Consider the following 25431-nt stretch of genomic DNA (forward strand, 5'->3'; position numbering starts at 1 on the left):
ATAGAAATGGAAGGAAGTTTTTGTTACACATAATGTTTGTATTTTTGTGTTAAATTGATTTTCAAATGTAGGCATCTCCTCAAGCACACCTATTCTCAGTTTTGATCACCTCTGACTTACGTAACGTTATTAAAGGCTGTAAGGATCACAGCGAGGGAGAGGTTCTGTAGAAAGGAAGGTGAATAAAGGAGGAAAATGTCTCACAGAGAAAACCATTCAGGTTAATAGCTATAGCTTGTCTGCAAAGCTCTGCATCACCTCTAGTAAAAGTAGACCTCATTTCAGAGCTCATTTGTTCTATTTAACATGGCCTGTTATGTTAGTGTAATAACAGTACGGTAATGGACTGATTTTTATTTTCTGGATGCACTTACTTGACATAGATCAGGGTTGCAAGAGGGTAATAGTTATATTTCAGAGCTGAGGTCAAATGCTATCTAGTTCCAGTGTCTTGTCAGTACTATATCATGGCTGTTTTGCAAATGCACAAAAAAATAACCAGGATCACAATTTCTGAGCCTGGGTGATAATGCATACTGAGCATATCTCATGGCCTCTCTTTGTTAGCTAGTTGTTTGCCAGCTTTGCTGATGAGATATATCCATCCCAACCCCCTGAGTTTCTTGGACTACAAACCCTTCATTTTTTATTTCTAGGGCTGTTATGCTGCAGTGTAGCACTATATACCTCTATGTATGTACCAGCACTGCTGGGAACAGAGTGCTTCATACCTTGTTTGTGCTTATGCAGCCACTCGCTTGTCCTTGGACTGACCATTATGAGTGGTCAACACATGCAGCCACACATCCAATGTTATACTGCAGAATTAGTTTGAAACTTATCATCATCTTCCAACTGTTGTGTGCTATGAATGCTTTAACTGTTGGCTTTTTTTTTTTTTTTTCCACTTTTGATGATGGCCTCTGAACTATCAGTCCCAAGCTAGAACTTCTGCTTACCCTGACTTTTCTGCTAATTGTGACTCTTCTGGGACTGCTAAAAGACAAAGTTACGAATTTTCTTCTTTTAAAGGTGAATACCACAAATAAGTAGCACAGAATAGCGTAATAAGCTTGTGGTACTGAAATCTTGTATTGTTTTTCTCATGATGGAAAAACCTGGAAGTGTCATTGAGCCCAGATTTTCTGCGTCAGAGCTGAAACCTCTCCTTTACTTTACAGAATAGTCTCTTCTATATTCAGTTCTGGCTTGCTCCTCTTTGGTGTGCTGGGCTGTGTCAGAGGTTTGTATCTTCACTCTGCCACCTACCCTGAGGGGCTGCTGTTCACAGGCAGATAGCTCAGTTCTCTCTCTTTCCCCCTGCCGCTACTGTTTTTCCTTACGTATTTGCATTTTCTGCTGTGTGTTTGCTGCCAGCCTCGCAGCGCAGCGAGTGAATCTGGCATCAGCAGAGTAGAGGAATGAGCTGTATTAGATTCAACTTTGCTTAATGGTGCAAGTCCCACTGGGTTTTGAGCGGTGTTCGGTAGGTGAGGAAGAAAGATTTGATTTTAATGAGATATGACTTGGCACCAGCATCATAACAGATGCAGTAAGAGAATCCAGGAGCGAAAGGGTTAATTTGTATTCTGTTCACAGAGATAGCTGTGAAAGAGCATGTGCTGAATGTGCATTCTGGTTTCATATTTTTCTTCTTATTTACAGTGACAAATACTATATTTCCCTTTAGTTTTGAGTGCTTCATAAACCCAGAGCTGATGATGAATATGCAGTTTACACTCCAAAGGCAGTGGAATCAGTGCAAGAAGGCACAGCTTGGTGTGGTTCACAGCACACTATGACCTCCACTGTGATTATTAATTAGTCAGGCTTTCAAGGGCACATCCACCATCCTAGATGGTGGATTCTTGCCTTTTCCCTGATAAATGTGATATCTGAACCTCTAGAAAACACTGTAGATGTGTGAGTTCTGTCAAAGAATGCTGTTTGGTCTGAGTTCAGGTTTAAAAGGGTTTGATACACACCTCATCGAGTTAATTTGAGTTGTGGTGTTTTGTTGCACATAGCCTGCTGTAGGATCTCATCAATCTCCTGAAGAGCAAAGCTGGCAGTTTTGGGGGAAGTAGTCTGGTTACAAGTCTGGAAATCATGAGTGGGATTGTGGGGTGTCTGTGGGGTTGCCTTAGCAGCATGTGTTGTTCTGTTAGAAAAAAATCTGCTCAGAGCAAAGGAATTGCTTTGAAGGAATGGTAACAGATTTGGGACTTTGAACAGACTACTGGTTAATTCCATATTAGAGCTGCCTTTCACAGAGTTGTGGTTGTCCAAGATAGTGTTCTACAGGAACAGAGCAAAAGAGATGCTGTTAAATTCCTTTGGGCTTCTTATGAACAAAATAGGACACAAATGTGCAACCAAACCAAAGCAATGCAGTGTTTTTTTTGTTCAGAAAAGCACCCTAGTTCCAGGCATTACAAACCAGCAATAGTTCTGTTCAAACGATCAAATTTGCAGCTTTTCTAGTATAAGTGATATGAAAGAGGCATCATCGTCCTATTGACCTATCAGCAGAAATGTGACCATCGTGCAGAGCTGTTTCTTAGCCAGCTCCCCAGGGCTCTTCTATAGAGAATGAAAAGTGAGAGAAGGTTTCATTATTATATCTCTTGCCACTCTCTACAGTGCTGTAATCCTTAAGCACTGGAACCTACATTACTGAACTTGCCTTTTTGGCAGGTGGAAGGGTATTCTGTCTTTGGAGGAGGTTACTGAGTAGCAAGTTATGTGTTACCTTGTGCTCGAGCCACCACAGTGGCTTGCTGTGACAGGGAAGAAAATCACTGAGCAGTATGAGTGTAGCTGTGTGCAATTTCTTTGCTACCATAAATCAAACCTTTTCATTAACCAAAGATAGATAGGAGAGAGTCTAGTCAATCTGCCCTGCTCGAGCCCATGTTTCCATACCAGTCATGTCTTTCTAAGAGGATATCTCTGTGGGAAGGTTGATATGTGTGCTGGATGTCTATTCAGATCTTTCACATCCTTATGACTTGTGTGCAGAATCTGAAAAAAAGTAGCAATCCCAAGAGCTAAAAGCTCCACCACACAGTCAGAGAGGGTAACACGGACCATGACTGGCCCTAAGCCCAAACACACTAGTGGAGCTGCTCTGTTCATCAAAACCTGCAGCATAGGTTGCTGCGTGGATTCAGCCTTCTTGCCAGCTTTGGAGTCTGCTGTGGTTATGGACACTGCCTCTGCCTTGAGAGAAACATGAGTAGAGCTGTTGAATTCTCCTGGTACTGACCAGGGTGGAGCAATTCTTGCAGACCAGAGAGGGAGATTATACTGATGCTCTAAATGATTTATTTAGACTTAATCAGAGTTTAACATTAAAGGACTGTCAGCCAGACACCTATGAAAACTTCTTGAATTTTCCTGAAATGCTTTCCAAAGAAGTCTTAACATAAATACTTATTTTTGTGTGTTTTTGTTTTCAGGATGAATAAGAGATACTTGCAGAAAGCAACAAAAGGAAAACTGCTAATAATAATATTTGTTGTAACACTGTGGGGGAAATTGGCATCGGGGGCAAATCACCATAAAGGTAAGAAATTAGCTTCTGTTCTGTGGCTTCTATCAGCAAATTCATAAGTGTCTGGTCAATGTGACCTTTTTTCCTTATGTGTACTTGTGTCTTGTTGTATTGCTTTAATAATTAGTAGTGAAGGAGGAGAGTTTTCAATTGATAGATTTTATTAATTAATACTTTAAGTATTTCAGTCCCATTTTCAACAGTCTCTAATTTTAGCATCTCAGTTCATTTGTAATGATGGTACAGTTGAAAAGATGGTAAAAGAAGATGGTAAAGTTAAAAAAAAATCAAAGAATAAACCCTGCTTGTCTCATAAAAATAGATTTATCAGGTAGCACATATGTGTGCCCCAAATAAATTCCTGGAAAAAACGTTAGGAAGAAACAATTTTTACTAAGATATATGCTGCTGTTGTGCAGTTATCTGTCAAGGCTAACTTCATGGCTAATGAGTGCTTTGCACTGTTGTCTGTTTTCTATGCTTCATTCCTAGCACAGGAACTTCAGGAACTTGTGACAATGTGAGATTTGTTTCCTGTTGGTCATTCCAGCCCTTAAAATGTATACACACAAGTAGAAGGTGTGATAGTTTATTGAAGCTTTGTCCTGGTTTTGGTCAGGATGGAGTTAACTTCTTTTGTAGCAGCGGATGGAATGCTGTGTTTGAGAGTTAAAATGGGAGTAGTGCTGATAACACCCTGATGGTTTTAGTTGCTGTCAGACAGTCAAGGACTTTCTCAGCTCTTCATATTTCTCTGTTCATGAGAAAGGAGGGGATGAAGCCAGGACAGGTGACCCAAACTGGCCAAAGAGAGTATTCCATGCCAATTACGTCCTGCTCAGTATTAAGGGAGGCTGATGGGAGGAGGAGCGGGCGGCTTCGGGACGCGTGTTTTTTGGGGGGACAGTCGGGTTCCGGGACGGCTCTGGGTGGCACGGCCTGAGTTGTGGGTTCGGTGAGGAACTGCATTGTGTATCAACCATTTCATAGTTTTTTTGCTCTAAAGTCCTGTTAGCATTGTTATATTGTATCTTTCTGCTATTTTAGTAAACTATCCTTATCCCAACCCATGGGGCTTTTGGTTTCTTGGTTTTGTGGTTGTTATTTGCCCCTTCCTTTTCCCTTCCCATGCCTCACCTCCGTCCCGCTCCCCCCACCTTCCCCTGCTCTTTTCCTTTAAAGAGCAGGCAGCTGTGTGGATCTCGGCTCAGCCGGGGTAAAACCACGACAAGCTTGTAAAAAGCTTTCTCCTCTTTGTGTGTGAAAACCCCTAATGCAAGGATCAACCTGTCTGGATTCATGTACTAATGCTTTCTTATAAGTAAATATAAGCTGATATAATTTTGAACTCGACTTCTCATCTTCATATAGTGTTGGCTGTTTATCTACTTACTCAAAATCAGAATAAACTCTTACACCTTGAGTAAAGTAGGGATGGGACATGAATATTACCAAGAGCTAAGGAGTTAAGTACTAGGAAAGGATTCCATTAACACCAGTCTGTTCATCTCTATGTTCGTGTACATTTTGTTATGTTCCCTCTGATGCCAGGATTTTATATATCCAGCTACTAGATATTTTTCTGCTGTGTGAAGATATATTTTTCAAAATTCCTCACAGATTAAGGACTTCAAGATGCAGAGGCACTTTCTGCAAAGTCTTTTGCAAGTTGCAATTTGGCTGCAGATAAAATAGGTTCTGATGTGTTCCTGCAGGCCACCAAAGATGGGCATCATGCCAGACAGGAATCATGCTGACACCCTTTGCTCAGCCTTTGTTCCCCTGAAACAGAATATGGATTTGTGCTGTGGCTTGCCATATCAGATACATGTTGAAAAAGAGCCAAGGTATCCTAGCCCAGATTCAGAGTATTTTGTCTTTTATTATCTTTCTTTAAAAATAAAAAATTCAATTTCTGGATCATTTTGTTTCCATCCACAAAGGTTGGTCAAGCTATGTTTGCCTCAATGCAGTTCAAACTTTGATAAATTATGCTTGCTACTCTTTGTGAAAAACTGATGATTAAAACTTGTCACTAAATATTTAATGGGAAAAAACCCATTAAAATTGTGAAGACTATTTGAGAAATTAGTGCTTCATAACTGAAAATAAAATGACACCCACTACCCCATCTATTTTAGCTTTCCAGATATATTCATGCAAGGGAAACCCCAGCAGAGCTATGCCATTAATTATCTGGACAGTACGTGGTGTTTGAGCAGAAATAACTTGAGAAATATTTAGTCTGATATTTTTAGATTAAAAACAATATGCACATGAGCATCCATGCAAAATCAGGTTACTAGCTTTAGGGACTTTACATTCTTGCAAGTTAACAAGAAGCTCTGGTTCTTTAAGTTGTACCTTTTCATGCCTTTAGCAAAACACATGAAGAGTCTTGCAGGGAACAATAAAAATAATAAGCATGACTTGAGTGTTTGATTTGGAAAAGTAACTATTGTATATGCTCAGATTCTTTTAGAAAGAAAAATGTTCAGAAGGATTTTGGTTTGTGGATTTAATAGATCTGCAAGTCAGCTGCACTGGCTGCATATGGAGGATTATTTAAAAAAAAAAATCAGACTTACATAGCTCAACCACCATTGATTTCCAAAGAATCTGGGAGTTTAACTTCCCATGTGTCAAATAAAATCTTCCCCTTAGTCTAATAGCAGAAATGGAGCTAAGGTACATTCAAGGAGAACTTCACACTGTTCACCTTTGCATGGAGTTTCCAAATACTGAGAAATACGTGATATAAGCAATAATTATACCTAGCATCATTAGTCTTCATTTATGAAAGTCCTTACTAATATATTGACATGACAAACCCTAATGACTTTGAAGGAGCCCTTCCAGTTTCAAAGATCGATAACCTACATTTAAAAAAATCTTTACTTTCTTTTTACTTAGTCGTATTATGCATCAGTTGCACCACCTCCTAAACCCATCTTGCCTTTTCCTGAGAGCTGTTGTAAAAGAAAAAAAAGGAAATACCACCAATATGTGAAAAATTGTTTAATGAGCATCCTGATCTAAAGACAGACTTCAGCAGGGATATAGACATCTGAAGCTGACAGGCCATCTCTAGGCTTTTTGCATTTGTTTCAGGGATACAGCACAAATAATGAAATCCAAGTCAGCAGCAAGAAAAAAAGAGGCCAAGGCTGGTCGTGGGGAATCAGGCTCTGAGGTCCAGTTAAGCAACCACCACAGTTACGAACTGGGATTTCAGATTACGGTTCTTCAGTGCCAGGTTTGTGGGGGCCAAGTCCATGCTCCTTTTTCTTGAGAAAACTGGTTTGAAGACAAGCCTGCTCCCTTTATCTTAGCTGATAGTTAAAAGTTTTGTCAGTCTGCACAGAAAGTCCAGGAGCTAAAATAGATAAGCATTCACAGTGTTCAAAACAAACCACAAATCTGACTGTTTTGCTGTACACAGGATCATGAGTTCTCCTGTATGGTTCCTGGAGCGCTCATATTTATATTGCATTTACTCTGCCTTCTGAAAAGAAACAGGACATCTGCTTTTTTCTTTATCCTTTTGCTGGGGACCCTGATACTATAGTGATGTGTGCCTTACCTGAGCACGTGCACTCACGAAACAACCTAGATCCATTTGTGCTGCAGTAGCTCTGTGTGAGAAGACGAGTGGCATATCAATCTCTGAAAGGATGCTGTCAAGGTTATGAGTCTAAAAACTGATATACCTTGAGGGTGGCTGAAAGAAATCCATAAGGTTATTTTATTATAAGACTGATCCTGATCCTCCTACTCATTGCTAGCCCTTGGAAAACAAATAAACCTGTGCAAACATATAGTGTTCACTGACAGATATGGCAGGCAGGCATCAGTTCAGCATCACTGACTGACTGCTATTTCTGTCATAGAGAACAGGAACTGATATGGTGACCATTGTATCACAGTCAGAGTTTAACGTTTCAAGCATTGGACTGGTCCTTTTGAGAAAGAAATATACTGATAGTCCCTTACAAGTGTTTCTTTGTAGGGAAGAGGCTACTGTGAGGCACAGTTTCTACTCTAAAAACACCTTCAAAATTCATATTTCTTTGAGTTTTTTGTGATTACTAATATTACTAATATTTTTATTGATAACCCAATAATCTAAATAAATTAAGGGTTCTTTTGAATCTGAATATAATTTAATATTGCTCAAAATAAAAACCAGTAAACTTGATATTAATTTAAATCCCAGGATTTAAATTAGTAACAAAATAATAGAAATCATTTAAAAATAGCAAAATATATTTAAAAATATAGCTAATCTTGAAAATTTTCTTGTCGGATGGGATTTTTTATGGAACCAGAAAACACTCCAGGTAGATAAATATGGTTAATGAGTATTTTTGGAGTTACTAGATGAAAAGACCTGATAATTTATTTTAATAAAAAAAAATCACTCAGAAGCTGAATTTACTTAACTGATGCCTCTCATATCATTAAACCAAACTAAACTTTGAATCATTTGTGAGGCAGAACTGCTGCTCCCACGTGTCTGTGAATTTGCACTAAACTACAAGTCTGAGGAAAAGTCTTGCTATTTACAAGGAGAAAATCAGTCTTGGTTTATCCTTGCAGAGGAGCAGCCATTCTGAAACCCAGCTGAATGAACGAGCTACCGAGCCTTGAAAGCTGCTAGTTAGATCACTCTTCCTGGATGACTCTGCCTTTCTCAGACGCCCTGCCAGGGCAGAAGCAGTGCTGGCACCCATGTTGTCATGTAGGATGTAGGCTGTGCCACATGTGTGTCTGGAGTTTGGGGATGGGAATGATGATGATAAGCAAGAAACCCAGGGGTAGCAGCGGCACGTTTTCAGGCAGTACTAATATGCTTATGCACATGGCTGGATATTTATTAGTGGTCACCCTCTTCCCTCTTCACCAGGTCTTTTTCCTTTTGTTTCATGAAAAGAGTACAAATAAAATGTGCAAGACAGCTTGGAAAGCCTAAGGAATTGTCTGAAAATTTTAAGTCTTTGTGAAACTGAGTCAGAAAGGTAGCTTGATTGTAATCATTCCCCCAGGTATCCGATTTTCTTTGGATAACTCATCACTTATCAGGAAAATGAACCAAAAGGTGACAAACCCCATATAGTCTAACACTCATCCCACATGTCCCTGAGAATGTAAACTTTTTATAGACAGATGAAATCTCATTGTAACAAGAAAGAAAATAATCAAATGTGACACCGTTGTCCAGTCTGGACAGTAGTATGCATGGTTCTGAGAGTGGGCGGGAGGACCCGCAGTCCTTGCAGACCAGCACGAGTTCGTTCTTTGCCTTCTAGCATTCAGCGGGGCTCTCTTAGCAAGTGCAGTAATGCTAACGTTGCACTGAATCAGCATGTGACAAGCTCCTGGCTCTGCCTGACCCCTGGGCTGTGGAATTGATTTGTTCTGAGGAGAGATAATGTAGCACTTTGTTAAAAGCTATGGTAATAGCCCATGTGCGTTGTCTCAGTGCCCTCATGCCTGTGTCATGTGCAAGGGATGAAATTGATTGGTGGGTAAGGACAGCTGTTTAGATGGCTTCACAGGTGATTTATGTTGTCGTTACGATTCTTTCACTGTCACTAGGGCAGGGTAAGCAACTTGAGGCACACTGGTGAATCTTGTGCAATGCTGTCCAAACTTAGTGCTGCAATTGGTGCGTTAAGGATACTGTTGATCCTCTGATCCTTGCAATAGTTTTCTCCTAGGTGAACTTCTCTTCAAAGACTCCATTTCCAGATGTTGTTATGTACTAGCTTGGACTTCTATTGTAGTTTTGCATGGCTGGATTCTGGTGGAGGAGGGGGGCTGCAGGGGTTCAAGAAGCAGCCAGAAGCTCTTTGCAGACCCCACAGAGCAAAAACCAGCTGACTCACAGCCAGAGTCATGGCTGTCAAAGGTCAAGCCCATCAGCAATGGTCACAGCGGCATCATATTTAAGAGGAAAAAAACGTAAGCAGCTGCTTTTTGTGACCAGAGAAGGAAGTGAGAAGAGGTAAGAAACTGTGCAGACACCAAGGCCAGTGAAGGGGGTGGGAGGAGATGCCCCAAGTGCTGGAGAGAAAGATGCCCCTGCAGCCCATGGAAAAAGGTGAGACCCCACCTGCAGCATGTGGAGAGGCCCCACACAGGTGGAGACATACAGAAGATGGTGTGACCTGCATTGGAGCAATCCTCTGCTGGCATTTTCAGCCTGGAGAGAGAAAAAGAGAGATATCCACACTAGAGCAGGTTTGTTGGGGGAGATGACAGGGTTTGTGACTCTGGGGGGACCAGGCTGGAGCAGCCTGGGCCTGAGAGACTGAGAGACATTCTATGGTTTATGACTGCACCCCATGAAAGGGAGCGATGCTGGGGCAGCTGGTGAAGAGCTGAAGCCCTGTGGGAAAGGACTCGTGTTGGAGAAGTTCATGAATGTATGTAACTGGTTCTACTGCTGGGAATCAGGCTGGAGGCTGCAACTCTTCAGAAGTGTTGGTGAAGGACTGTATCTGCCCTTTACTCTGGTGTCCTGGAATTTCATTAAGACTCTGTGAGTTGCAATTAGCAACAATATTCAAAAGCCTGCAACACACTGAAGCTAAATAATGCTTTCTAGTTTACTTAGGAAAATCAGGGCTTGTCTATAATTTTGCTGCTTAAGATTGACATTCGTAGTGCTTAGAGTGTAGAGTGACTAGATAAGAATAGCCATAACCCATACATGTGAGACCTCTAAAGTACTCCAACCTTTGTCTTTCTGCAAAGTGCCTTCATCATGAAGTTACAGTGTTTTAGTATGAATGTGCATTTGTCCTTTCTGTTGAGGATTTTACACTGTGTAGAAGACAGCATTCATAATGGAGAGTAAAAGGGTGTTTGTACTCAGTTTTAAAAGCAGTGAGTTCCCTTAGTGCCAAGGACTGAAACCAGATGGTTTCAGCTATCCCTCCTTCCAACTAAGTAACTACTAGATAGCCACGTACTCCCTCATGTTATCCTTCCTTCCTGAAGGAGTCCTGTTGGTGGTAATTGCATTCTTTGGCGACTTGAGATAGGGGGTTTGAACCTCTTTGAGGTGAAGAGGGCACTGAACACAGATCTCCCAGTTCCATCATATGGGCTCTAATTTAGAGGGTAAGCAGGAGCCATATAATTTTTTCATCAGTTTGCACTTTTTTGAGGTGCTGGTACCATAACATTTGACAAGAGATCTGACCTTGTGGGTAATTTGTATGTGTTCAACATACACCTCCTGGTTGTGTGGGCCTGTCAAAGGATATAAGAGTTCTTCTACCAATTCTATTGGAATTACATAGTAGAAAACAGCTTAATATTTAGCTGAGGAAACTTGCAAGCACATAGAGGGATGTGTGGATGCCTTAGGAGCTACCAGGTGAGGCTGGAATATGTCAGTGGAGTATATCAAAATATTAGATGGAAGCATCCACTCTATTGTTGGTCTGTCAGTCCTGCTTCAAATTCTTTTGTTATATTTGCTAAATGTCTCAAACATGGATAATCTTATCTCTCATGGAAGTTTATCCCAGAGATAGATTCTCTTAAATGAGAATGCTTTGTGTGCAGCTTTCACTAACTTAATTCTGACTGTAATTAATGTTTAAATATAGAAACAAAGGAAGATGATAGTTATTTTAGCAGGGGAAGAAAGATATTAGCAGTTCTTATCTAGCTCGGGCATTAATTGAAATTTTTAGTTATATCAGGATCAGAACCTGATCCTGAAATTGCCGTTTGCTTGAAGATAAAATAGAACAGTCAGTCAAACTCTTTCATATCGGTATCTGTCACTCCAATCTAAAATGTTAATACAGTATCTGTTGGAAGTCAGTAGATAACAATCCTTGGCCTTCTGCCAGGGTATAAAGGAAAATAATTTTCTCTGATTGCCAAGATGCCAGTAGTTCTGATGGCTGACTGGGACATGGGTGTAGAAATCATGGCAACAGCAGAGTTATACCTATTTCTTTGTGCTGCCAGCTCCATCACAGCAAATGGCTCTTTTCATTTCCCACCCCATTCCCACCACCACCTTGGCAATGACACTTGGCTGTTCTTGAGTCAGTCATGGAGAGAGAAATTGTAGAGCTGCAATGAGATATCTTGTATGTTCCTTTATACTGATCACTTAAAAATACTTCTGTTCCACAATTGGCAAATATTGCAATTTCTTGATGTTTTTCTAAGACAAATAAAAAGGAAGTGCTTAGCAGTTCTTTATTTTGGGCCTGATCTTGTAATCCCAATGTCAAACTTTATTAATTTTCCATGAATGAATGCCCAGAATCTTTTCCTTGAATACATTTTGTGTTGTGGTGGGAAGGAGGCGATTGCACAAAAGACTTTACTGTTGTAGAAGTTACATAGTTGATTTTACTGTTAGAAATGCCAAATATTTTAACTTTTTTCTGCCCTTTCATTTCTTAGTAATGTTAGCTTCCCTTGGATAGCTGGCCCACAAATCAGCTGGCTATTTTTTTTTTTTTAGCTGATTTCTGTTTTGGAAGACTAAGCTTTGCTTTTTTGTTAGGAAAGTATTGTAAGATGTTAGGACTGAAAAAACACTGATAGTATGCTTACCCTGCTGTGACTTTTTCCTGTCATGAGTAAATGTTGATAATTTTCTAATACTGAAATCCAGTTTTATATCCTCAGTTTCAAATTAGCCATGTCGATTTATTATGTATAATAAGTAGTGCATTCTGCTAGATTCCTTTAGTCTTATACCTAGGAGAACAAAGTACTTACATTTGCACACAACACTTTTGACTAAACCAATACCTAGAGTATGAAAGTAATTTTTGACTCCCCTAGATAGTCAGCTTTATTCAGCTAGTCTTGGTTTAATGGTACCACTCTCTTGGATCTGTTGATCAGGATTTTCCTTTTTTTTCATTGACTCATTAAGTATATCATATAGTAGCATATTTTTATTATAATTTGTTAGCATTTCCAGATTTAAAATATTAATTTCTGGGCTTAAAATTGTATGCTGAATTTTTATTTGCGTAAATGTAGATCATGTCTTAGATAATGTCTTAAATAAACTTTTCCTTAGAGTAGAAAAGGTTAGCAGTGAATGTTAGATGCAGCTGTGATCTGGAAGGAGGAGAAGGACTGGAGGATCCTATCATACAGCATGAAGCAGTATGTGATGACATGGTGAGACGATGGGTTTGCTGCAGCTGCCTTGTGCCCACTCTCCAGACTCTTCTCACTTTCTGGAAACATTTTTTCTCATTGACTGTATTTGCTACACTGTCTTTAAAGAGGATCCTTCCAGTACACATAAGTAGTATAGGAGTCATAAATCAGAAAATTATTACATAATTTTAATGGTAAATATCAGAATGAGCTTACACAAATAAAACCTTTGGAGGAAGTGTCATTATCTATTTCTATAAATAAATAAATAATGCTGATAGCAAGAACCTACTAAGTTCCTCTGAAAGTCTCAATCCTTATGTGCAGAAAAGCTCTGAATATGACTTCTGGTTGAAGTTTCCAGCCTTGGAATTTGACATGCATTGTAAAAGAGCTGTGTCTGGATCTTCTGATGACTTTGGAATTCAGAATAGTTATATTGGAAGGTCATGAATAGTTTATGTCCAAGACCCTGAAACCAGCTTTCTTTAGTGGAGAAACCAAGGAGATTTTTCTCTAGTAGTGTGACAACTTTGGTTTTTTCCTGTCTTTTTCCTCAGAGAAACACTAATAAAGTTTTATTAATGTGTGAGACAAGAATATAATTGAAATGAAGATTCACATAGTTTACAGTTTCCCTTACATTATATTTTTCCAAATTCAACATGTTAAGATCATGTCATTTTTATAGATCAAATATGATGGCTCAATATCACATTATAATTAAAGTCTGATCCTTAACAGTATCCAGATACGTGAAATTACTGTAGTTGCAGCATTAGGGCCAATTCTGTCATCAAAATACAGATCTGGTTTCAGGTATGGAGACCACATATTTTAGTCCTGGTCTTAGGGTTTTCTGCACTGCCCCTCAGGCTTCCCTATAAACGTCCCATACATCCAACAAACATTCCATACATACAGTGATGACTGCCCTGTATCTATGCTGATATCTACTACACACCCGTTATCCAACTCAGGGGGTTTCGCGTATGCAGGTTGGGAGGTTTGTGCTGGGAAATCACATCCCATGTGGAGATTATTTCTATAGCATTCAGGGGATATGTTAATCTAACTTTCATCTGCATTAATTTTCTGCTGATGTCTAAAGACTATGCCCTTCTCTCTCGACACTCTTCACTGAATATACTCTATAGCAGTGTTCAGTGATTGCTTGTACAATGTCGTATCTTGGAACAGCTGTTCTTTAGTCATATAAGCGCCAAGGAAATGTTCAGAAACAGTCAGCTATTCTGGGGAATAGCAGGAGAAAAATCCTTTATGTGTTTTGCGTTACAATTTATGAAGTTTTTTTATGAACAAAATTTTTTAGATCTGTTCTTTTGGGCCGGGGGATGGGGAAGGCTGAGGGGGATTTACCATGCTAAGGCTCAATGGGGCAGTCTTCTTCTGTAGTAGAGACTTAGAAACATAGAATCATTTAGGTTGGAAAAGACTTTTAAAATCATAGGATCCAACTGTAAAGGACTGAATGTAAGTTTGTAAAAGGGTCTCATCTTTCCAGGAGATAAGAGAATTGTTCTGAGCCTAAGCTGCACAAACCAACAGCTCTGAAGCAAAAAAGCCTCTGTCTGTATGCCTGAATACGTGCATGCATATGCAGGCGAAGATATGAGAGACTTGAATGCAAGAGAAAAACGCAAGGTCATCACTGGTGAAATAGCTTATGTGAACCATTTTAGTGTTTTTAAAATGCTTATCATTTATTTATGGGAGCTTCACAAAATATTAGGTGCTTTTCAAACCTAACTGAAAACTGGGGGAATTTTCCATAACATCCAGTTTTAGGCATCTCTTGTATGTGCTCTGAAACACCCCTTTGGAACTCACTCCTTTTGCAAAGTAGAACTTCAAGCTTTGTACAGGTGTGGATACTTCCTTGAATTCATGTACCAAAGAGTTTGCAACCTATTGGAAACCTTCCAGAACTTTTCAAAAGTCTCTTAGCAGGAGAAATCAGTTTGGATATTGCCTTTTATCTGCCTAATAATTCTTCTCCTGTTTCAAGGTCATAGTGTCTGAACAAAATTGTAAAGGTCTTATTTTATTTCTACTGTTCAAGTGGAGTCTCATGTTCCAGTTTAGAAGCCAGAGAAATTTGGTCTGTGACAGATTCATTTATATCTGCATATCATTCTGCAAATGTCATTCTGTTGTGTTAAAAAAGGTTTGGTTGTAAAACCTGGATTTCGCCATTGCACTGTTTCTCCTTGTTGAGATAAAATACACAGAAAGTTGGGAGGAATTATTGAAATTTGTAGAGGGATACTACTGAAATGTTGCCCTTCTCATTAAAGTCCTGTTTAACTGTGGCCAAGAAGATCCCACTTCTCTACAGAGATGGGAGCAAAGCCATTGCATACTTGCTGGAGAATGCAGGCTGGCTAGGGGGTTTAGATGACAGAAAGCAGGAAGATCATAAAAGAGCAGTCTGCTTTGTGCAGCTCTCTTTTACCAGGCTGAGCAAGAATTCTGTCTGTAGTGATGAGGAGGCTGAAGCAGGAGCTGCCAAGTCTGTCTTGTTCTCTTTTTCCCCATAGATTTGTATAACTCTTGTACTCAAATTGTTCTCAAGTAAATGCTGTAGACTTGGAATTCTTTTTGCAAAATACTTCTGGCTTCAATATCAAGTGTCCTTGAATGACTGAAGTATAAAGCTGAATGTGTGGGTTATTCTGGGTGAATGCAGAAAGGATATGCCTGAGAAAAGAGTTCTGTGAAGACCAACACAAATCTTGGGTGCATTGTGGGATTGTATTTTTAGCAGCAAGTTATTAGAATTGCTTCAGCTGAGTCTGTGCCCCAGAACTGTATGTGAAGGGAGAGCTAGGGCTTGTAGGAGACTGGGTGAGTTTCTGGGAAGGTTGGAATTGTTCTGGATCCAGAATTTGAACCCAAGACTGTATGTCTGATGAGAGAGGAGCAAGGATGAAGCAGTTAAGCCTGTAATTCAATCTCAGGGAAAAGAGTGATTTGTAGAAATGACTGAAACCATTCTTTCAGTAAGCTGGGAGACTAAGGAAAACCAAAGGTAAAGTTTAGAATGATGGTGGGAGAAAGCATTGTACTTATGAACAACAAAATGAAAGGATTTTAAAAGTAAAGTACTTCTATAAAACTTTGCTCAGTTTTGTTATTTTATGTAAATTTACTACTGATAGAAAAAAAAAAAGAGATTACTGGTGCTAAACTTTCATCTAAGATGCATTGGCATGTGTCAGATTAACTGTGGAAATTTTGTGAAATGGAACCCAGAAGGTGTGCTAACTGCTAGACACCGCAGAGTGGAAAGTAAATATATTTCCAGTGAGTGAATATTGAGAAAATAAGCATCTGGAAGAAATGGGAATTTTGGATTCTTAATTGCATCATTCACCCCAGAACATCTGCCAGAGATATTAAGAGCAAATATAACTGTGTCTGAGAGAAGATGTAAGTTTAAATAAGGAAGGAGGAAGAGTAATATTGTGCCATCTTGTTACTCTGCTGCACGCTGTGCATATGAAGGCTGTGTAAATCTCTCCTCTCCTAGTTTTGGTTCAAAAACAACTTGGGAGAATATAAATACAGTTTCAATGATTATATTTACCTTTTCAGAACATGGGAAAATCCAGAAACATCTCATTTATAATAAGTAAATCCACGTTTTTGCATAACATCTTGTCCCTCACCATAAAAATACATAATATATTGGGTTGCAAAGTAAATCTGGGGTTACAGAAGATAAAGGGCATCCTGCAGAGGTTATTTCCTGGAAAAATATGAGAAAAAAAATAATGTTTCATCCTACTTATGCCACTCCATAGCATATTTTATATGAGTGCAAAAGCTTCTTTATGCTATGCTGTCACAACAGCCGTGGAAACTGCTCTATGGATACTGCAGTGAAGTGCAGCCAGGCCACCTGCCTAATCTTAGAGAATAAAATGGGATGGGTTGTAAACAGCTAAAAAGTGGGGAGGTGATCAGGCCTCAACTGCAGTACTGTATCCAGTTCTGGGCTCCCCGGTATGAAAAACACAGGGATCTCCTGGAAAGGGTCCAGTGGAGGACTACAAAAATGATTAAGGGCCTGGAGCATCTCCCCTGCAAGGGTAGGCTGAATGAACTGGGGCTGTTCAGCCTTGGGAAAGGAAGACTAAGAGGGTATCTGATTAGTGTTTATAAATATCTGAAGTGTGGGAGACAGGGGAGAATGACCAGCCCCTTTTCAGTTGTCTATGGGCACAGAACAAGGGGCAATGGCTGCAATTTGGGGCACAGGAAGTTCCGCAGCAATGTGCGGAAGAACTTTTTCACAGTGAGGGTGACAGAGCCCTGGGACAGGCTGCCCAGGGAGGTGGTGGAGTCTCCATCTCTGGAGATATTCAAGACCCGCCTGGACGCCTATCTGTGCAATATGAGCTGGGGAGCTGCTTTGGCAGGGGGGTTGGACCTGATGATCTCTCGAGGTCCCTTCCAACCCCTACAACTCTGTGATTCTGTAATTAGGAGGATCCCCTAACTCAGTGTTAAGGGCACCACTCCCCAGTCTCATCTCACGCATTTCTTGACTTTTCAGTTTTTGCCTTGCATAATTCGATGCATTTTCTGCTAAGTGAGTTAAGGATACAGCATATTTCCCATCCTCCTTCTGTCACCCATTTTTCTGGGTTTACTCTGAAAAATAGTACAGGATAGTGACTGAAGAAAAGAGCCTAGCTACCAGAGTGGGGTGAGGTATATTGTACTTCACATATCTAAGGTAAAACCTCCATGTTAGAGAAAGAGACATACTCTTAAAACTGGTGTAATTTTAAATTGTCTTTTAAAAAATAAATACCAGAAATAAATACCAGAAGGACCGTTGCACATTTTTGCCTGCAAAAATGCCATATTCAAGAACAGCTGTTCTTTAGTTATAGAAGTACCCAAAAACTGTTCAGAATCCATCAGCTATTTTTGGAAATAACAAACCACAAAAATAACTTCATTATTTTGGACTAGAGCCTCCATTAATAGATTATCAACATTTGATATTCTTGCTGTAGGTATTTAATACTTGGGTAGATTTGCTGTAAGAGCAAAACTAAATTAGAGTATTCTTAAAGGCATATAGAAATCATACTCTTATTTTTTTGCAGTTGATGGGCTTTATTTTATCATGGGTAACATTTTACCTTCATTATTTTTTCATCTTTCTGAAATAAACGATGTTAGTCTGTTGGGTACTATTGTCAGCAAGTACTGAAATTACTTTGAAAAATAATGAATTTCCTGAAGCCAATACCTTTCTTAAGTCTAGTTTTTGCTTCTAGTTTCAAGTATGATTTAGTTAATGATCATTTTTGTAACTTGGATATACAGTAAATCCTGTGAAGAACTCACATTTAAAACTATAACACTAAACAATGGTGTAACAACAACAACAACAAAACCCCAAGTCCCACTTACCAGAGTCATCTTGGCTGCCAGAAAAGCTCTCCTAAAAATATGTACTATTGTCTGAACAGATCTGTAGGAGTGATTATACACTAATGTGCTCTTCTGCTTGTGCTAGGAATACAACAGTCTAAACTTAAGCAGCATTATGACCCATACTAAAAGTATGAGAAACTGCCAAATTATGGCTTATACTAATAGAATCATTGTAGGAGACGAGTGTTAAACTATAAAACATCATTCAATTTTTCATAACAGTGATCAATGGGGGGGAGGAGGTAACAATTTCAATAGTTTTTAATGAAGTTTTTATGTTTGGAATTTATTTTGTACTTTTTTTAATGGAAAAATCTCCTAGGTTTGTGCATAGCAAAATGAATAATTAAGGAGATAGATGAGACACCTGAGATCTCTTTCTTACAGATAACCTGTAGAAAAATGTGAAAATGTTACTGCTATCATATGGGATTTATAAGCTTCAGAATATTTCTGTCCCTTTAATAAAAGTGAATTATCTGTGATGGTTTTTAAATCCAGAAAGTGTCCGAGTCCTCTAAGTTTCAATCTTTTTTGTTTGTTTGAAGGACAAAGTTCACTGTTTCAAGAGCTTTGAAAATCAGTCCAGATTTGCTGCTAACATAACTAGTAACATTTTAAAAGCTTCTGAAATAACAGCTAGGGGAGTGTGTTTCTCAAATGTCCTTTTGCTTCTTCCTCTGACATTAGTGTTATATTTGGACCTGAAAGTCGCTCTACTGAGTCCTGGCAAATGTCTGAGATCTTAGAGGTCATCTTTATAGTGGAGGATATATTTTAGCTTGCTTTAGTTATACACATATATTATCAGTCCTAGGGCAGACATGGTCAAAGAGCACTGACCTTCTGCTAGGCCTATTTCAGTATTGTGTTAATGTCAGATTCTCGTGAGGGCAATCTCCCAAAAGAGATGACTAGCTAGGGACCAAGTCATGTCACTGCTGATGTAGCTTTTTCCCTTAGAGGGGATCTAAACCCACACACTTAAAATTCAGGTATTACCTTCTGGGGGTGCTTCTTTCTCTAGCTCTGCACTGATTATTTAGCAATGTCCATATTAGGTTAGATACCAAAGCGATACACACCCAATGTATGGTGACATGTCTTTTCTTTTGTGGAGAATAATGGAAAGCACACTTCATTGTTAGAATAATATGAGAAATGAAGGTATAAAGATTCAGAAAGTGAAGAAAAATATCAAGACACGTTGCAGTGTTAAAGTTTTGGATCTTCCACTTAGAGATACTTTATTATATGTCTTTGGCATATATGTATGTTGTATTATATGTTTTTGATCCTTGAAAAAATAAGCAGGGAGAAAATTCCAGCAAGTCTCACCAGTTTACATGTTCAGACACTAATGTACATTACTTTTGGGCTCTGAACGTTGCATGAACTGCTGAAACTTGGTTTCTGTTCAATCAGCTGACAATATATTTGTGTAATATGTATGTTGTTAGACTCTAGAAATGACTGTAGGGGAAAGGAAATGTGGAAGCACATTCCACTCCCTTGAAGAGGTGAGACAGAGGATGAGAAATAATCAGATAGCATTCATGTTATGCAGTGAATTTGCTTAAGTAAAAATCCAAGTGAAGAGCAGACAAACTACAAATATCAGGGTCTCTGGGTGTGAAATAAAAGGAAATTCACAGCGTCTGTGTTTGGTTTTTATTGTGGATCTTGTTTCTTAGAAATTATAGGTGCCCAGTTGTAGTATAAGTCCTAGGCAATGCAGTACTTTCACTTTATGAATTGGGTGTTAAAGCAAGGTTGTACCACTGAAGTCAGGAAAGGCTGGCTCGCTCTGCCACATCTTCTGTTTCTGATTTCCCCATCTTTACTTTGTTTTACAATGCTCTGCTAACTACAGCTGAACCTGGAGACTATGCACTAGGATTAGTCTCAAGATTTCCTGGACTTGTGAGCCCTGTGAAGATAAAACTCCCGCTAGATTTGTGTATGCGATCAGACAAGGTATCTCATGAATGGCTTTTTGTCAAATCCTACAGTGTATCCCCTTGCTGTTCAGCTTTTGAGGTGGTGAATCGAATGGGAAGGCAATTCTTGTTTTGTGACAGTATCCCACACGCTAAAGAAGATTACGCTTGGCTCCTTTCACAACATATCAGTGCCACTGACCCGGACAGTTATTTAATGCTCATCTATTTTTTCTGGTATACATTTTAGAACTAAAGCAGTAAAAACCTTGGTTGAGAGTCGGTGTGGATACTCCTAAAGAACTGTGGGTAGTTGGTTGTTTCCCCGTAATAATTTCATCTAACCTTGAAAAGAGGCATGGCCCTACAGAGTTTTATAAATGGCCACTGGTCTGTTGTCATTTTTGACACGTTGTTAGGCACTGGAAGACAAATACACCACACTGCTCTGTGTTGTACAGGGCATTCAGCTCCACACTTGGGACTTTTGAAAGAATGTATGCGAGCTAGTCCACTGATAACGAGCGCTTCACAATCTACTGAGCTTTCAGTTATCTAACTAAAATTCAATTTTCAAAGTGATCTGAGGGTTGAAGTTTTGAGGTTCTAATGTGACCTCTGTGAGGAAAATCCTACATTAAAGTAGCAAAAAGATAAAAAGATCTAAAAAGATCAAAGAATGCGCAGCCAAAAAAATGTATACAGCCAGTATACAGATGCTGTCATTTTATGTGCTGATGGGCACTATACATTAAGTGCTTCTTTGCAAGTTCTGACTAGCAACATTTGAATATAATTTTGGCCATTGGACTTTTTTTTTTTTTTAAATTTAATTTTTAAAACTTCATTGCTTCCTGAGGGCCCACCCCTTTCCTTTTTTCCCCTCACCCTTTCATGATGATGAGAAAGGTGTGAGAACTGTGGATGCCTCTTCAGCCTCTCCCTTTAGCAGGAGCAGTTTCTGGCATTGACACCTTGAAAGGTACCTCTTTCCTGGCAGCTGAAGGAGCATTGCTCCCGCTCTTGTGAGCAAAGGTTGTGTTTGGGTGTAGAGTGACACAGCAGAGAGGGGCTATGGGAGCTGGACCTGGTGAGAGGTGGGAAGCTTGACTTGAATGGCAGACACTTCACCACCTCTTTAAGCAGCAGCACAGCACTGGAGCATTCCTTCTTCTCCATTATAGGAGGCGTGGTTGCTTGACTGGTCTGTGAGTCTTATGTTCAGTACAGGAGCCTTGACCAGTCTGTAGTAATGTAAAATTAGTTTACTAATAGTTTACCTATATCCTGCTCCAGGTGTGTGTGTTTTATGGTCCTAGAAAGCTCATGCCCAAGAGCTACCCAGTACGCCCTGCTGCACCCTTCACTTGCATCTCAGCAGTGGTCTTAGATATTCAAGGTGCCTGGCTTATTTCATGGATGGACAGTAACAAAAAGGGATGATGAGCTGGGCTGGCATGGCCTCCTGTATCTCTGGATACACTGTAAGAGCTTCCATAGCTCTGTCTTCCACATACAGGGTAATATGCCAAGCATGAAGCCATGACCGCATTCTATGAAAAAGTCCCTGAATAATTATGATTATTTCCCCAATAGTTTGTTCTTTTAATAAGTTTCTCTTGAAGGTGTGAATTACTTCAGATGCTTTCGTTACCTGAGAGTTTTTACAAAACAGGCTTCTGGCATTCTAGGAACTGGGATATTTTTGCAGCTTCTCACTTTGGATAGCAGTAAGAGTGGTATATATGTTTCCTATCAACAGCTTCTATTAACCGGAGCTCCTTCTGAACCAAGTGCTAAGGAGTCTGCTAGGGGCATCTTAAAAGATAGCTTTTCAGCAAGAAAAATATCTGAAAGTATTATCTTCTGGGAATCCTTGAGCAAAAATATTCTTGATTGCACAGCTCTGGATGGTTCTCCTGGCAGTTTCTCCTCTTATTTTGCTTGTTGAAAAGTGCTTTCTTTTCCCCTCTCTTGAAGAATATCCAGCCTCTTCCCAGACCATCCGGTTTCAATTCATAGACTCTGTCTAGAAACTTATTGATTCATCATGCCTATGGCTTAGAGACTTTCTATTTATATGGAATTAATAATGTAGTGCGAAGGTTGTAACAGGGGAGATCACTCTAAAGGAGGGGTTTTCACAGGACTAGACATGTGCCTTGTTAGCAGTTTTTTTTCTAAAGGCCTGAGTTAAGTTCCTCCCCTGACTCTGCACTTCAAAGAGCTTGCCCGGGGCTCTACAGAAGCAGGCTGAAACTTAAAATTGAAATCTTTCTTTTAGATGGTGAACTGTGTGCTGGGACATGCTATGGAGTCTCTATTAACACATGTGGGAGAGGCTGAAGTACTCTGGGGAAGTCCTAGAAGGCAGGAGTGGAAAAGGAAAAACATGAAAGTTATGTAGCTTTCAGAAAGGCATGTATTGTCTATATGTGCTTGCAATTTGCGTGAGGAATATTTTAAGATATATTCTATAATTTGATTTTATTGACAAGTTAACTAAAAATGCATTACAGAGCTTCAAGGTCGAATGTGATGTATTCAAAAAAACATTGCAGAATTAAAGAAACTTTAAATTCGTACACAGATACCATTCTAAGCAGTCATGAAAATAGATAAAGAAAAGCAAATCAAAGGAAAAAAACCATGAGAAGAAAAAAACCTGTCACACCAACTAAAACTCTGTTAAAAAACAACTAGCCAACCAACCAGCTAATCAACCAAGTGAGCAAGCGTGTAAGAATCTTTCACAGCTTTAAAATGTGAAATACTTTAATTTAAATATTCATTATAGATATTAGGGATAGAATGGGTACACAGGTGAACATACCTGCCAGTCTGTAAAGAACAGGGATATAGAGTGACTCAGGAAAATTATTCACAATGGGAATCTTGAAATTGGCAGAATTTTCGAACAATAACCTTGACGTCACTGAGTTGTTTCTATCAGGTCATCACTGACAGCCCCAGAGTGCTTCTGTCGTAATGTGTATTGCAGGTTTGATAAGCTTAATAATTATACAGTACAGATATTAAACAAGTGATGTTCATATTCATACTTAGAAAAAAAAGTTTTGTCTTGCTTACTTTGAAAGCCATTGATTGCTTTCTCTTTACTCTTCTGTTTTGGTAGAACTTATTAAAGACTTTCCAAACAGATTTGGGGGACTGTTGCTTTTCTAACCTTGAAGAATCTCACCTTTTTGTTACCAAGATCTATTACCTAAATGAGTCTCTGCACCTTAATAAATAGATAAATACCTTCATTGTAAAAGCAAGATCACACATAAGCAACTAGATATGTGCTGAGATGGAAATCTGCTTCCTTCTTTGATGAAACCTGTTTGTCCTTCTCTGAGCTTCAAGGTGCTGTCTCCACAGAGGCACCTGAAGTCCAACTCATAGCTTGAGCTACTTTCTAACAAGCATGAGAAGCCTCTTAAAAAGCTGTTAAAAAAGAACTATTGAATTTATCTCTCTACCTTGTTACCCTAATCCTATTTCATAGAGACTCCCATACACAGCACTTTTCTTAAGATGTTACTTCAGGTGAGGGTTGTGTGCCAGAGGGTCATTCAAATACATGGGGGTAGTTAAAAAACCTTTTTTTTTTTTTCCTGAGGCATCCCTGAGAACATGTTAATTTGTCACCTCATACAACGTGCCCTGAGACCATCTGGGTCAGCTGGAAAGAAAAGAAAATTAATAATGAGAGTCATCTAAGGAAACAGGGGAAGCATATTCCCCATAAACTGTGTAAACTACAGGCTTCTGAAGCCTTGAGACTAAGGAAAAAACGTGGGGTTTTTTGTATTCTGTCAGATGCTGAAGGCTGCTCTGAGACATGTGCTACTGCTTCTTGCTGAGTCGAGATATTTGGCAGGAGGCCCACAGAGAGAGTAGGAGAGAATAAAAAGTCTTTGTGCCAAATGTTCTTTTGAGTGCCTGAGAGCTGGATTGGGTTTTTTGGGTTTTTTTTTCTTCTCTGTGAAATCATATAATTAGTAATCTCAAACCTCAGCCTGTTAATTTACAAAATATCTGCACACTTTAATATAATCGTTTGCTTAACATGTTTGATAACAACCTCAGAGATACTGGGGCTTCTGACTTCTTGTAGTATTTATAAACTGCGCCTCGCCCTGGGTGTTTCTCTGCCAGCTCTGCACAGGCTCGTCTTGTGGATGGTGTCAGCTGCTAGAGAAGAAACGCCGGAAAGCGTCTTGCCTGCAGAAAGCAAAGCGGCTCCGTTTCTAGCCCGTAGGGAAACAGGCAGCCTTCGCTGCTGTCAGCCTCCTCCTCTGTCTGCTCCGCCGAGCAGTGAACAGGGTGGCTGTGGTACAGCGGTTCCAGCCCGGCAGCTCCAGTGGTTGGTAGGCGGTGAAAGACCTGGCGGGCTGGCTGCAGCTGGGGAGCTGAGGTTGTCGTGATGTCTGGGCGAATGTGCGGAAGCGTCTTCTTCTGCTCCTTCCAGCAGGTGAACGTACAACGAGCTGCAAGATCCCAAATGATCGCTGCTTGTGATCTTGTCTCCGAACCCTCTGTGGTTTCGTGAGCCAAGTGATTATCTGATTTCAAAATTGAAAGCAGGACCCAGGGAGGGCGACACTCTACGTTGAGAGAGGGTCATATGAAGAAGAGGACATTATTCTGCAGGCTACCTGAAAATTAGCTGTGGTTTGGGTCATTGGCTGAAAGTTTGGTGTGAAGGCATCATTTGTAGCCATTGCCATAAAAAGGCTCTGACTTTTGTGAGAGACGAGATAAGCTTGTTTGAGTAAGACTGGCTTACTCCTGCCAAAGGACTGATTGAATAAAATTAGCCTCAGTAAGGCCAGGAGGATAAAGTCAGATGGCTGCAAGCTCTCCAGGTCCAATAGATCCTACATGAAATACTCCATCTGTGGTTTTATGTTTGTAAAGATTGTGTGACCAGCTGGGACCATGCCAGCTTGCTGTGATATTCCACTAAGTTGTTTTCTCTCTTAGTGGAGATAACTCAATGCTTCGATCCACTTCAGTGTAAAGGTTTTGCTATGGAATATCTGAGGCTTGATCTCACAGGGTCATTAGTGGGCTCTTCCCAGGGGATGTGCTTACATCGTAGTTTTCCTTAATTTTTTTCCAAAAGGGAAAAAGTCTTTCCACACAGATGGCTATAACTGGTGACTGGCAGACAAGCTGATGGATGAGATTTTTCTTTGGCACTGTGCAGAAAAGTCTGCTTGGCAATGTGACTGTGGCAAACCATTCATTAGCTCGGTTTTTAAGACTACCAGAGATGCTGTCTGCATGGTG

At 39.8% G+C, this 25431-nt stretch overlaps 1 protein-coding gene across 1 annotated transcript in view; it reads left to right on the plus strand.

The window, feature by feature from the left end:
* The window catches only part of TAFA2 (TAFA chemokine like family member 2), a gene marked incomplete at its 3' end in the record, with an annotated part of 94075 nt that overhangs the window by 27348 nt on the left and 41296 nt on the right, over positions 1 to 25431 (plus strand). Inside the window, exon 2 of the mRNA XM_084279467.1 lies at positions 3462 to 3568. Coding sequence (XP_084135593.1) covers positions 3463 to 3568 — 106 coding nt within the window. The 5' untranslated portion in view covers position 3462. The remainder of the gene's footprint in view (positions 1 to 3461; positions 3569 to 25431) is intronic.

The sequence above is a fragment of the Gallinula chloropus genome (genome assembly GCF_964237585.1).
Source record: "Gallinula chloropus genome assembly, chromosome: 1".
In the NCBI taxonomy this organism is placed as follows: domain Eukaryota; kingdom Metazoa; phylum Chordata; class Aves; order Gruiformes; family Rallidae; genus Gallinula; species Gallinula chloropus.